Consider the following 11,649-nt stretch of genomic DNA (forward strand, 5'->3'; position numbering starts at 1 on the left):
TGGCTGTGAGAGCCCAGTGGCCAGGTGGGTGGAAGTGGCTCCCAGGCCACCTTGACTTTGGCTCCCTGGTCGGCTCACTTGGAGCAAGAGCATGGAGCCCTGCTTCCTCCCGGCTTCCTCCCAGTGTCACGGCCGCAGCGGGCCTCTCACTGCGTATCCAGATGTGAGTGGGGTCAGAGCTCCAGCTGATCCCTGCACTGGAGCAGATAAGCCAGCCCGGGGACCAGTGCAGGGTCTCTGCCCCTGGCAGGCTGGGCTGGCCGCTGCACGATGCTCCAGCAATGGGGAGGGACATTTGGAGAACGATGCACATAGAGACTTGGTGGGGAGAAGCCTAGTGAGGCTTGGGGACGCTGTAGAGCAAGAAACCTCCCTCCCTAGGTCCCCTCCGTGCTGGCCCTTCCAGCAGAGCACACTTTAGGAAACTCCATTACCTGGTAAGTTGGTGACACCAGAGTTGGGTCTGTCCTTGAAGCTGCAACACACAGATCCACAGTGACACCTTACCCAACGAGGATGGGGCTGGAGAAGGCCATGCTGGGAGGCTTCTGCCACAGCCTGGCCCACGTACACTACCCCATAGCCTCGTATGTTTCCTTTTCCTTTCTTTTTTTTTGTGGGTTATGTGGGGGTGCGGAGGCAGGGTCTTGTCTTGCTCTGTTGCCTAGGCTGGAGTGCAGTGGCGCAATCATGGCTCACTGCAGCCTTGAACTCCTGGGCTCAAGTGATCCTCCCCCTTTGCCTCCCCAGTAGCTGGAACTGCAGGCGAGTGCCACCATCCCCAGCTAGTTGTCTTGTTCTGTTTTGATTTTCAGTAGAGACAGAGTCTTGCTATGTTGCCCAGGCTGGTCTCAAACTCCTGGGCTCAAAAGCAATCCGCCTGCCTCAGCCTCCCAAAGCGCTGGGAATAATGGGTGTGAGCCCCTCCGCCCAGCCTGCCCCATGTGTTTCTGCAGGGCTGGGCCCCAGGAGCCACCGCCTGCAGGGTAAAGTCTGCTTACCTGTGTTTGGGGTGGCAGTTTCCGCATCCGTCAGCATGCTCACCTCAGCAGACCAGGCCGCCCGCTGTCGTGCTCTTGGAGCTTCAAGCAAGGGGACAGTGAGGCATGGGACTGGGACACGCCCGAATAGGGAAGTGCCGGCTCCAAGGACGGCTTCCGGAGACATCCCGCTCCAGAGAAGGCCCAGCAAGGGCTCAGCTGACATCCCTCAGCTGCTTCTGAAGGCTGTTCAGGAAACAGCGCTGCCTGTTTGCTCAGAGTGGCAGGTGGTGAGGCTGAGGCTGGTCCTCCCTCACAGGCAGGGGTAGGGGCCAAGCTCCATGCAAGGCCCATTCTCTGGGGTTATTCCTGCTTCGATTTGTGTTGAGCCAGCCTGTCCCCTATCCCACAGTACCCATGGGTGGGTGGGCCACAGACTGGCTGGGAAAGGGGTTGAGACATGGTCTCACTCGTGTTACCCAGGCTGGAGTGCAGTGGCACAATCTTGGCTCACTGCAGCCTTGACCTCCCTGGGCTCAGATGATTCTCCCACCTCAACCTCCCCAGTAGCTGGGACTAGAGGCACACACCACCAAGCCTGGGTAATTCTTGTATTTTTGTAGAGACAGGGTCTCGCGATGTTGCCCAGGCTGGTCTCGAACTCCTTGGCTCAAGCGATCTGCCCACCTCAGCCTCCCAAAGTGCTGGGATTACAGGTGTGAGCTGTAGGTTGTCAGGTTCTACATGGGTTTCGGCTCCTGTCTGGGCCTTGCCCTCCTGGGCCCCACCAGGGCTCTGCAGCATCTGAGGCAAAAAGTCTTGGGCCGGGCGAGGTGGCTCACACCTATAATCCCAGCACTTTGGGAGGCTGAGGCAGGAGGATCACTTGAGGTCAGGAGTTCAAGACCAGCCTGACCAACATGGCAAAACCCCCGTCTCTACTAAAAATACAAAAATTAGCCAGGCGTGATGGTGGGTGCCTGTAATCCCAGGTACTCAGGAGGCTGAGGCAGGAGAATCACTTGAGCCCAGGAGGCGGAGGTTGCAGTGAGCCGAGATCGCACCATTGCACTCCAGCCTGGACAACAGAGTGAGACTCTATCTGGAAAAAAAAAAAAGAAAAAAAGTCTGTGTCGATGATCTGCTGGGTGTGGAGTGGGCTCTTCCATGCCAGTGACTGGTGTCCTGCCCTTGACAGGGGTGGGGCATGTTTTGCCTTTAAGGAAACGGCAGCCTCCACCGGAAGTGCAGTCTTTCTCGAGGCTGGTGGGCTTGCTGGCCCGGGGCTTGGTACTGAGGCCACTGCCCAGCCCAAGGGGCAGCCTGGCCTCTCAGGGTTGGCAGAACCAAGGCACTGCCCCAAACGCTTTCCATGGAGTGGTGCCAGTTGCTTGGCACACCTGATTCCTAGCAGCCTCTAAGGTGAAGTGCCAGAGTTAAAAATAATAACAAGGCCTGGTGCAGTGGCTCATGCCTGTAATCCAGCACTTTGGGAGGCGGAGGCCAGCAGATCACTTGAGGCCAGGAGTTTGAAACCAGCCTGGCCAATGTGGTGAAACCCAGTCTCTACTAAAAATACCAAAAAAAAAAAAGAAAAAGAAAAAGAAAAAAAAAAAAAAAAAAGGCTGGGTGCGGCGGTTCACACCTATAACCCCACCACTTTGGGAGGCTGAGGCAGGCAGTCACCTGAGGTCGGGAGTTCAAGACCAGCCTGGCCAACATGGAGAAAACCCATCTTTACTAAAAATACAAAAATAAGCCAGGCGTGTTGGTGCATGTCTGTAATCCCAGCTACTCAAGAGGCTGAGGCAGGAGAATCGCTTCAACCTGGGAGGCAGAGGTTGCAGTGAGCTGATATCGTGCCACTGCCCTCCAGCCTGGGCAACAAGAGTGAAACTCCATCTCAAAAAACAACAACAACAATTAACTGGGCATGGTGGTGATGCACGCCTGTAGTCCCAGCTTTTCAGGAGGCTGAAGCAGGAGAATTGCTTGAACCCAGGAAATGGAGGTTGCAGCGAGCTGAGATCATGCCACTGCACTCCAACCTGGGCGATAGAGATTGTCTCGAAAAAACAAAACAAAACAAAACAAAACAAATTATTTCCTAGAAGGGGGCCTCTACCTCAGTGGGCGACAAAATACAGAACAGGCCAGGCATAGTGGCTCACACCTGTAATCCCAGCACTTTGGGAGGCCAAGGCAGGAGGATCGCTTGAGGCCAGAAGTTCAAGACCACACTGAGCAACATAGCAAGATCCCATCTCTACAAAAAACATTAGCTGGGCATGGTGGTGTGTGCACCTGTAGTCCCAGCTACTTGGGAGGCTGAGGTGGGAGGATGGCTTGTGCCCAGAAGCTGGAGCCTGCAGAGAGCTATGATTACACCACTGCACTTTGGCTCCGGCCTGCGCAATAGAGCCAGACCGTCTCTAAAATAAATCTATATTTTTAAAAACACAGGCCAGGCGCAGTGGCTCACACCTCTAACCCCAGCACTTTGGGAGGCCGAGGTGGGCAGATCACAAGGTCAGGAGTTCGAGACCAGCCTGACCAACATGGTGAAACCCCCGTCTCTACTAAAAGTACAAAAATTAGCCAAGCATGGTGGTGTGTGCCTGTAATCCCAGCTACTTGGGAGGCTGAGGCACAAGATCGCTTGAACCCAGAGGGAGGAGGTTGCAGTGAGCCAAGATCATGCCACCGCATTCCAGCTTGGGTGACAGAGCCACTCTGAATAAAAAAAAAAAAAAAAAGCTGTCCGGTGCTTCCTCAGCAGTGCCACCAGCCCACAGGAAGGACTCACCTGTTCCTGCTGCCCCACAGTGACCTGGGGCTGGAGAATGTCCCAAGGTGACCAGTGCTCCAGTGGCTCCTCTCCTGAAGGGACTGGGGGGACCTCCAAGCCGACCCTGTCCAGGTGGGCTCTGTTGTCACTCAACCACCCTCTGGGGCTGCCCCTTCCTTTGTTTCTGGAAAGAGAGGGACCTGTCTGGGAGGGGAAGCGGCAGGCAGAGGCACCCTGTGCTCTCGGGGGTCCTACCTGGCTGGAGCCCCATGGCGGCGTGTCCAGACCTGAGCACCCTGCTTCCATTCTAGAGATGTCCACGCCCCCTTCCCGGGGCAGCCTGGGAGGAGACTGGCCAGTGACCAGTGACAGGAGGCCAGAGGGCGCTACAGGAGAAGGTTTTTATGCCATGATGGGGGTCCCCCAGTCAGCAGATGCCAGGGGAGGGCGAGGGGCTGCAGTTTATCCCCTCTGCCCACAGCGTCCCCCCAAGAACAGAAAGACTTTGAATATCGTCACTGGTTTATTCAGTTTCATCCAGGGCAACTGTTTTAAAAACCCGCACACAGGACAGTGGATGTGTCTGCTGCATGCATAGATCATCAGCATGAGGCAGGTAAGGGCTGCAGCTGAGTCCGGATCCACTCAGGCTTACGTGGTCCAGTCCTCAGCAAACCCTCCCAGAAGATGCGAAAACACATTCTGCCTTCCAAGTTTCTAAACCAGAAACACCTGCGTTTTGAAACAGGTGGTTAGGTACTAAATGGAGAGGGTGTCCCACGTGGGAGGGGCCTTGGCATGTCCAGGCACCAGGAAGACTGTGCTCCAAATTAGGATGGGCCCCGGCTGGCTCCAGGGCAAACTGAGGCAGAGGCCCCAGTTCTTCTTCTTCTTTTTTTTTTTTTTTTTTAAACAGAGTCTCTGGCCGGGCGCGGTGGCTCAAGCCTGTAATCCCAGCACTTTGGGAGGCCGAGACGGGCGGATCACGAGGTCAGGAGATCGAGACCATCCTGGCTAACACGGTGAAACCCCGTCTCTACTAAAAAAATATACAAAAACTAGCCATGCAAGGTGGTGGGCGCCTGTAGTCCCAGCTACTTGAGAGGCTGAAGCAGGAGAATGGCGTAAACCCGGGAGGCAGAGCTTGCAGTGAGCCGAGAGCCGGCCACTGCACTCCAGCCTGGGTGAGAGAGAGAGATTCCGTCTTAAAAAAAAAAAAAAAAAAAAAAAAAAAAAAAAAAACAGAGTCTCGCTCTTTACCCAGGCTGGAGTGCAGTGGCATGATCTTGGCTCACTGCATCCTCTGCCTCCTGGGCTCAAGTGATTCTCCTGCCTCTGCCTCCCGAGTAGCTGGGATTACAGGGGTGTGTCACCATGCTCGGCTAATTTTTGTATTTTTAGTAGAGATGGGGTTTCACCACGTGGGCCAGGCTGGTCTTGAACTCCTGATCTCAGGCGATCCGCCCGCCTCTGTCTCCCAAAGTGCTGGGATTACAGATGTGAGCCACCACGCCCAGCCTGGAGGCCTCTGCTCTTAAACACTGTTCAAAGACAGGCTAAACCTCCAGAAACTGAATTTCTAGGCTGCAATGGCGTTCCCCATCGCCCATGCTGCCCCTCAAGGCTTTTCTGCAGCTCACCCTCTGTCTCCCCACAGGCTCTGGGGTGACCCTGAGGTTTCCTCTCCCAGCCACCATGGCCCTACCCATGGTCACTGTTATTCCCACAGCAATGGTTTGCCTCATTCCTCGAAACTAGAAAGTCTGGAGCTGGGAAATCAAGAACTCTAGGAGAAAGAGAACAGGAAATTCCCAGACCGTCATCCTCCTAATCAGAGGGCTAGACTTGGATGTGGCTCCATCCCTCTGATTGACGTGGGACGTGCCACCATCACTGGGCACTTAATACTTTCCTGGATGCTGCCAGGTCAAGAACTCTGCCTGGGGACCAGGTACAGTAACTGGCCCCCAGATGGCACTGGAGATGCGTTCCACAGTCGTGGGAGTGTGGCACTGCGTGGGCAGGGGCACAGATGGTGCAGGAAGGTGGGAGGCAGGAGCAGGCCCAGCAGGGTCCCTCCCAAAAGACTCAGGCCAGGGTAAGAGGCTGCCGCCTCTCCCAGCCATGAGGAGCCATTCATTTAGAAGAGCAGGCCTGTCTTGACCCAAAGCCACTCCTTGGAGGGACACTGACATGCTGACATTCTTTTCTTTTTTCTTTTTCTTTCTTTTTTTAGAGACAGGGTCTCACTCTGTCGCCCAGGCTGGAGTACAGTGGCACGATCTTGGCTCACCACAACCTCTGCCTCCTGGGTTCAAGTGATTCTCCTGCCTCAGCCTCCCAAGTAGCCAGGACTACAGGTGAGCACCACCATGCCCAGCTAATTTTTTGTATTGTTAGTAGGGATAGAGTTTCACCATGTTGGCCAGGCTGGTCTCGAACCCCTGACCTCAAGTGATCCACCCGCCTCGGTTTCCCAAAGTGCTGAGATTACAGGCGTGAGCCACCGTGCCCGGCCAGTAGCGCAATCATAGTTCACTGCAGCCTCTACTTCCCCAGCTCAAGCAATCCTCCTGCCTCAGCCTCCCAAGTAGCTGGAACTACAGGCATGAACCACCACACCCAGCTAATTTATTTTTATTTTATTTATTAATTATTTTTTGAGACAGAGTTTTGCTCTGTCACCCAGGCTGGAGTGCAGTGGCACGATCTTGGCTCACTGCAACCTCTGCCTCCTGGGTTCAAGCAATTCTCTTGCCTCAGCCTGCCAAGTAGCTGGGATTACAGCTACCCGCCACCATACCCAGTTAATTTTTTGTATTTTTACTAGAGATGGTTTCACCATGTTGTTGCCGAGGCTGGTCTTAAACTCCTGATCTCAAGTGATCTGCCCACCTCAGCCTCCCAAAGTGCTAAGATTATGGGCATGAGCCATTGTACCCGGCTTGGCTAATTTAAAATAATTTTTTTAGAGATGGGGTCTTGCTATGTTGCCCAGGCTGGTCTCACACCCCTAGGCCCACGTGATCCTCCCTCCTCGGCCTTCCAAAGTGCTGGGATGACAGGCGTGCGCCACCTCGCCTGGCCAACATTGACATTCTTTAGCAAAGCAAACACCTATTAAACCATAAGAGGTGTTTCTTTTTTTTTTTTTTTTTTTGAGACAGAGTCTCGCTCTGTCGCCCAGGCTGGAGTGCAGTGGCCGGATCTCAGCTCACTGCAAGCTCCGCCTCCTGGGTTCACGCCATTCTCCTGCCTCAGCCTCCTGAGTAGCTGGGACTACAGGCGCCCGCCACCTCGCCCGGCTAGTTTTTTATATTTATTTTTAGTAGAGACGGGGTTTCACCGTGTTAGCCAGGATGGTCTCGATCTCCTGACCTCGTGATCCGCCCGTCTCGGCCTCCCAAAGTGCTGGGATTACAGGCTTGAGCCACCGCGCCCGGCCCATAAGAGGTGTTTCTACAGGCTGCAGGAAAGTACAGACGTGCTGGAGGGCAAGGGTCCCAGACAGATGTCTGCAGGGGACACAAAGGATGAACCCCTCAGAAGACACAGGGCTCTTCTCCGGCCCCTGAGGATGCCACAACTTTCTCGTGGGGACCCTCAGCATGACTCCCCAAGGGCCCCTCAGCACGGGGAACTGAGTGGTAGGGTCTCTGTTCTCTGCTGCAGCCACATTTCCAGAGACCTCAACCAGGCCACCCAGAATTCCACGGCACAGCCAACCCGGACCCCAGAGAGAGCTTAAGCTTTTACAAGAGATGTGATCAGAGCATGAAGAAGCCCAGTGACTTTTTTTTTTTTGTAGATGAAGTTTCGCTCTTGTTGCCCAGGCTGTAGTGCAATGGCATGATCTCGGCTCACTGCAACCTCTGCCTCCTAGGTTCAAGCGATTCTCCTGCCTCAGCCAGCCTCCTGAGTAGCTGGGACTACAGACCCGCTACCACACCCAGTTAATTTTTGTTTTGTTTTGTTTTGTTTTTTTTGGAGATGGAGTCTCGCTCTGTTGCCCAGGCTGGAGTGCAGTGGCGTGATCTCGGCTCACTGCAAGCTCAGCCTCCCAGGTTCACGCCATTCTCCTGCCTCAGCCTCCCGAGTAGCTGGGACTATAGGCGCCTGCCACCACGCCCGGCTAATTTTTTGTATTTTTTTATAGAGACGGGGTTTCATCATGTTGGCTAGGCTGGTCTCGAACTCCTGACCTCAAGTGATCCGCCCACCTTGGCCTCCCAAAGTGCTGGGATTACAGGCGTTAGCCATCGCGCCCGGCCTAATTTTTGTATTTTTAGTAGAGGTGGGGTTTCACTATGTTGGCCAGGCTGATCTTGAACTCCTGACCTCAGGTGATCCACCCACCTTGGCCTCCCAAAGTGCTGGGATTACAGGCATGAGCCACCACGCCTGGCCCCAGTGACTATGAGAACAAAAGACAAGGCATGGCTGGCTCTCCAGGTTACAGCTGGAGATGAGGGGAAAGGTGGTTGGTTGTACAAGCAGCTCAGGGAAGCTGGTGCTGCGGCGTGCGTGCACGGCCCAAGAGTGTGGCTTTGGGTCTACCAGATGCCCTTAGGGAAAAGGCCAGAACCCGCACTGCACAGTGCAGTCACCGTGTGTGGTGGGACCCAGTGTCGGCTGAGAGGCCTGGAGGGGTCTTGCCTCCCTTGTAGTCACTCGGTGTCATAACAAGGAGGGCACCCATTTGGCCTGGGCCAACCCCTGGCCCCACTATCCACAGGCCAGGCCAATGGCCTTGCCTAGACAGGAAGTCCCCCAGGATGTCCGCTTGCTGCCTGGGGCCACAGAAAGCTGCACAGGCTCCGGGGCCTGAGACAGAGCCTCCGCCTCGGGCTGCCACAGCCCAGGGGGAGTGGCTGAGCCAGCCTCAGAGACCATTCTGTGGCTGACAGCTGGAGGCCGCTGGCTGGGGGCGGGGGGGCGGGGGAAGGGTCCTTTCCCCACCCCGGTGGCCCCTCTGAGTCCGTGTGGCCAGGGCTCTCTCTCTGGCTGAGAAAAGAGAATTTGAGCCTAGTGTACTTTGCAGCAGCCCTCAAATAACTCAACTTCCTCATGGGGGTGTCTCGTAGATGCCGTGAACATGTCTCCTCCGGCTCAGCCAGGCCGCCCCCTCGTTGGAAACATCCCCGGGGGACTGACACCACTGCCGAGGGCTGCAGCACCCTGCGCACCTGCTGGGCTGGCGTGTGTCCTGGCTCCTGTCTTCCCCTGAAGCCAGGCCACCCAGCTTCCTCCAGCGCTAGGCAGGGAAGCACCAAGCCCTGCCGTGCACCTGCACCCAGTCAAATGCCGCAGCCCTCGTGTCATCACTGTCACACGGGCCACTCGGCATCCACGAAGCCCATCACGGGTCTCTGGGGCAATCATTCTCTGAAAACAAAACCCTGCCCTGGCTCTCCCAGGCCCGCCAGCCACGCATGCCGGGTCTGAGCACCCACTGGGTGCTACTTGGAGGCCCTCCTGGCCCAGGACTGATGGGCAGATCCCGCTGTAGCCTCTTCACTGTGTCCCCGACCCAGGAAACCCTGAGGCCAAGGAACCAGCCTGGTTTTGCCCCCAATGCTCTTAGCAACACAGTCCCTCGTTGAACCAGATGGTTCCATCTCAGAAGAAGTCATCCAGTCCTTATGGTATTAAGACAAGAGGAAAACTTTGGTCTTGAACTATCCGGCAGCCTTGCAAAATGTCTGCATCTGACAAATCCCTGCCTCTGCGGGCTCCCGGGTGCAGGGCCGCCCCTAGCCCCAGCCCTCAGCCCCTCACACGACCTGCAGGCTGCGCTCATGCCCGTCCAGCTGGACCTTGAGCTTGTGGAGCTCCTCGATCTCGCGGTTGTGGCGCTCCGTTTTGTGGCGCACCAGAGAGCGGTAGAAGTGGATGGTGAAGACCACGAAGATGAGGCCCACGGGCACCATGATGATGGTGGACACCAGCGCGGCCTGCCAGCCCGTGTGGCTCCCGGGGCCGGGCGGGGGACCAGGCTGGCGCCGGGCGTCCACGGGGAGGAATTTGATCCAGCAGAGCAGCACCACCTCGGCCAGGAAGAGCAGGATGCCTAGCACGGTGGAGAAGCCCCAGGCCAGCTCGATGTAGGGGTGCATGCGCTCATGCGGAGACTCGCTGATGGAGTTCAGGTTGTGGATGTTGCTCACCGCCTCCACGTTGGGCAGGATGCAGGTGCTGATGAGGAGGGCGAACAGGTGCACGGCCACCAGCACCGTGGTGCAGGCACTGAAGGCAATCAGCAGCGGCCGAGGGTACTGGTACTGCGTCTCCAGCTGCACCTCCACCATGGCCACCTGTGGGGACAGCAGACAGGTGGTGCTGGGTGTGGGGAGGGCAAGGCGTGGCCCCACCAGGGCCACCTGCCAGGCAGAGCAGGGGCTGGGCCAGGTTCGGGGGACAGGGTAGCCATGGGCTCTCCTGCCGGCGGGACTCACCCATGTTCTGGGCCCTTGAAGACCAGAGGGCAACCTCCTCACTGATCAAATGTTTCACATTTTCCTTCGTTCCAATTAGCTAAAGAAGACTGCACTGAGAAAAAAATCTCAGCAGTACAGAAGAGGCCAGTGTGGTGGCTCACGCCTGTAATCCCAGCACTTTGGGAGGCCAAGGCTGGTGGATCACTTGAGGCTAGGAGTTGGAGATCAGCCTGGCCAACATGGTGAACCCCTGTCTCTACTAAAAATACAAAAAGTAGCCGGGCGTGGTGGCAGGCACCTGTAATCCCAGCTACTCGGGAAGCTGAGGCAGGAGAATCGCTTGAACCTGGGAGGCGGAGGTTGCAGTGAGCCAAGATCGCGCCACTACACTCCAGCCTGGGCGACAAAATGAGACTCTGTCTCAAAACAAAACAAGCCACAAAAGTTTAAAAAAGAAAGGAAAAAGAAAGAAAGAGAGAGAGGAAGGAAGGAAGGAAGGGAGGAGGGAGGGAGGGAAAAACTGGCCGAGTACAATGGTTCATGCCTGTAATCCCAGTGGTTTGGAAGGCTGAGGCAAGAGGATCACCTGAGGCCAGGAATTCCAGGCTGCTGTGAGCCCCGATCACACCACTGCACTCCAGCTTGGGGGACAGAGGGAGACCGTGTCTCTACAAAAAATATACAACATTAGCCGGGCATGGTGGCACACGCCTGTAGTCCCAGCTACTGGGGAGACTGAGGTGGGAGGATCGCTTGAACCCGGGAGATCCAGGCTGCAATGAGCTAGGATCACACCACTGCACTTCAGCCCATGTGACAGAGCGAGACCTCGTTTCTACAAAAAAAGGAAACTGACCTTTCAAAGATAAAAATTGGCCAGACGCGATGACTCATGCCTGTACTCCTTCCTTTGGGAGGCAGAGGCAGGAGGATCGCTTGAACCCAGGAGTTTAGACTAGCCTAGGCAACATAGTGAGAGTCCATCTTGACAAAAAAAAAACTACCCTTTTAAAACATAACAACTGAAACTGCCGACAGTCCCCAGACTCAGAGCTGCACACCTGGAAGGCCTCAGACAGACCACGTGGTGCCTCCTCAGCAGAGGCCAAAAGCCCAGTGAGAGCCAGCATCTCTAAAGCCCAGGAAAAGTGACGGAAGTGAGGCCGAGGGTGAGGAGGGAAAGGAGGCATGGCTGGGCCTCCTGAGGAAGCAAAATCATCAATCACAGTCGTAGGTTACAGCAGGTATGGTCTAAAACAAACAAACCAAGGAATGGCAGGCTCTGCATGGTGTCTTGAAATGTGAGGTCAGCCAGGCGTGGTGGCTCACGCCTGTAATCCCAGCACTTTGGGAGGGCGAGGCAAGTGGATCGCTTGAGGTCAGGAGTTGGAGACCAGCCTGGCCCCCATGGTGAAACCCCGTTTCTACTAAAAATACAAAAAAT

At 55.8% G+C, this 11,649-nt stretch overlaps 1 protein-coding gene and 1 pseudogene across 5 annotated transcripts in view; both read right to left on the reverse strand.

Moving 5' to 3' along the window:
* Window positions 1–8,161: 8,161 nt before the first annotated feature.
* Window positions 8,162–9,396, reverse strand: LOC104681198 (annotated as a pseudogene). Its single transcript, XR_750546.2, has one exon. The product of XR_750546.2 is annotated as an uncharacterized LOC104681198 (transcript).
* ORAI2 (ORAI calcium release-activated calcium modulator 2) overlaps window positions 8,162–11,649 on the reverse strand; it is a 16,620-nt gene continuing 13,132 nt past the window's right edge. For all 4 annotated transcript variants that reach the window (XM_030932515.1, XM_030932518.1, XM_030932516.1 and 1 more), the window contains one exon: window positions 8,162–10,082. In XM_030932515.1, the coding sequence (XP_030788375.1) occupies window positions 9,543–10,082 (540 nt within the window). In that variant the 3' untranslated portion in view covers window positions 8,162–9,542. The remainder of the gene's footprint in view (window positions 10,083–11,649) is intronic.

This window comes from Rhinopithecus roxellana, chromosome 6 (assembly GCF_007565055.1).
Source record: "Rhinopithecus roxellana isolate Shanxi Qingling chromosome 6, ASM756505v1, whole genome shotgun sequence".
In the NCBI taxonomy this organism is placed as follows: domain Eukaryota; kingdom Metazoa; phylum Chordata; class Mammalia; order Primates; family Cercopithecidae; genus Rhinopithecus; species Rhinopithecus roxellana.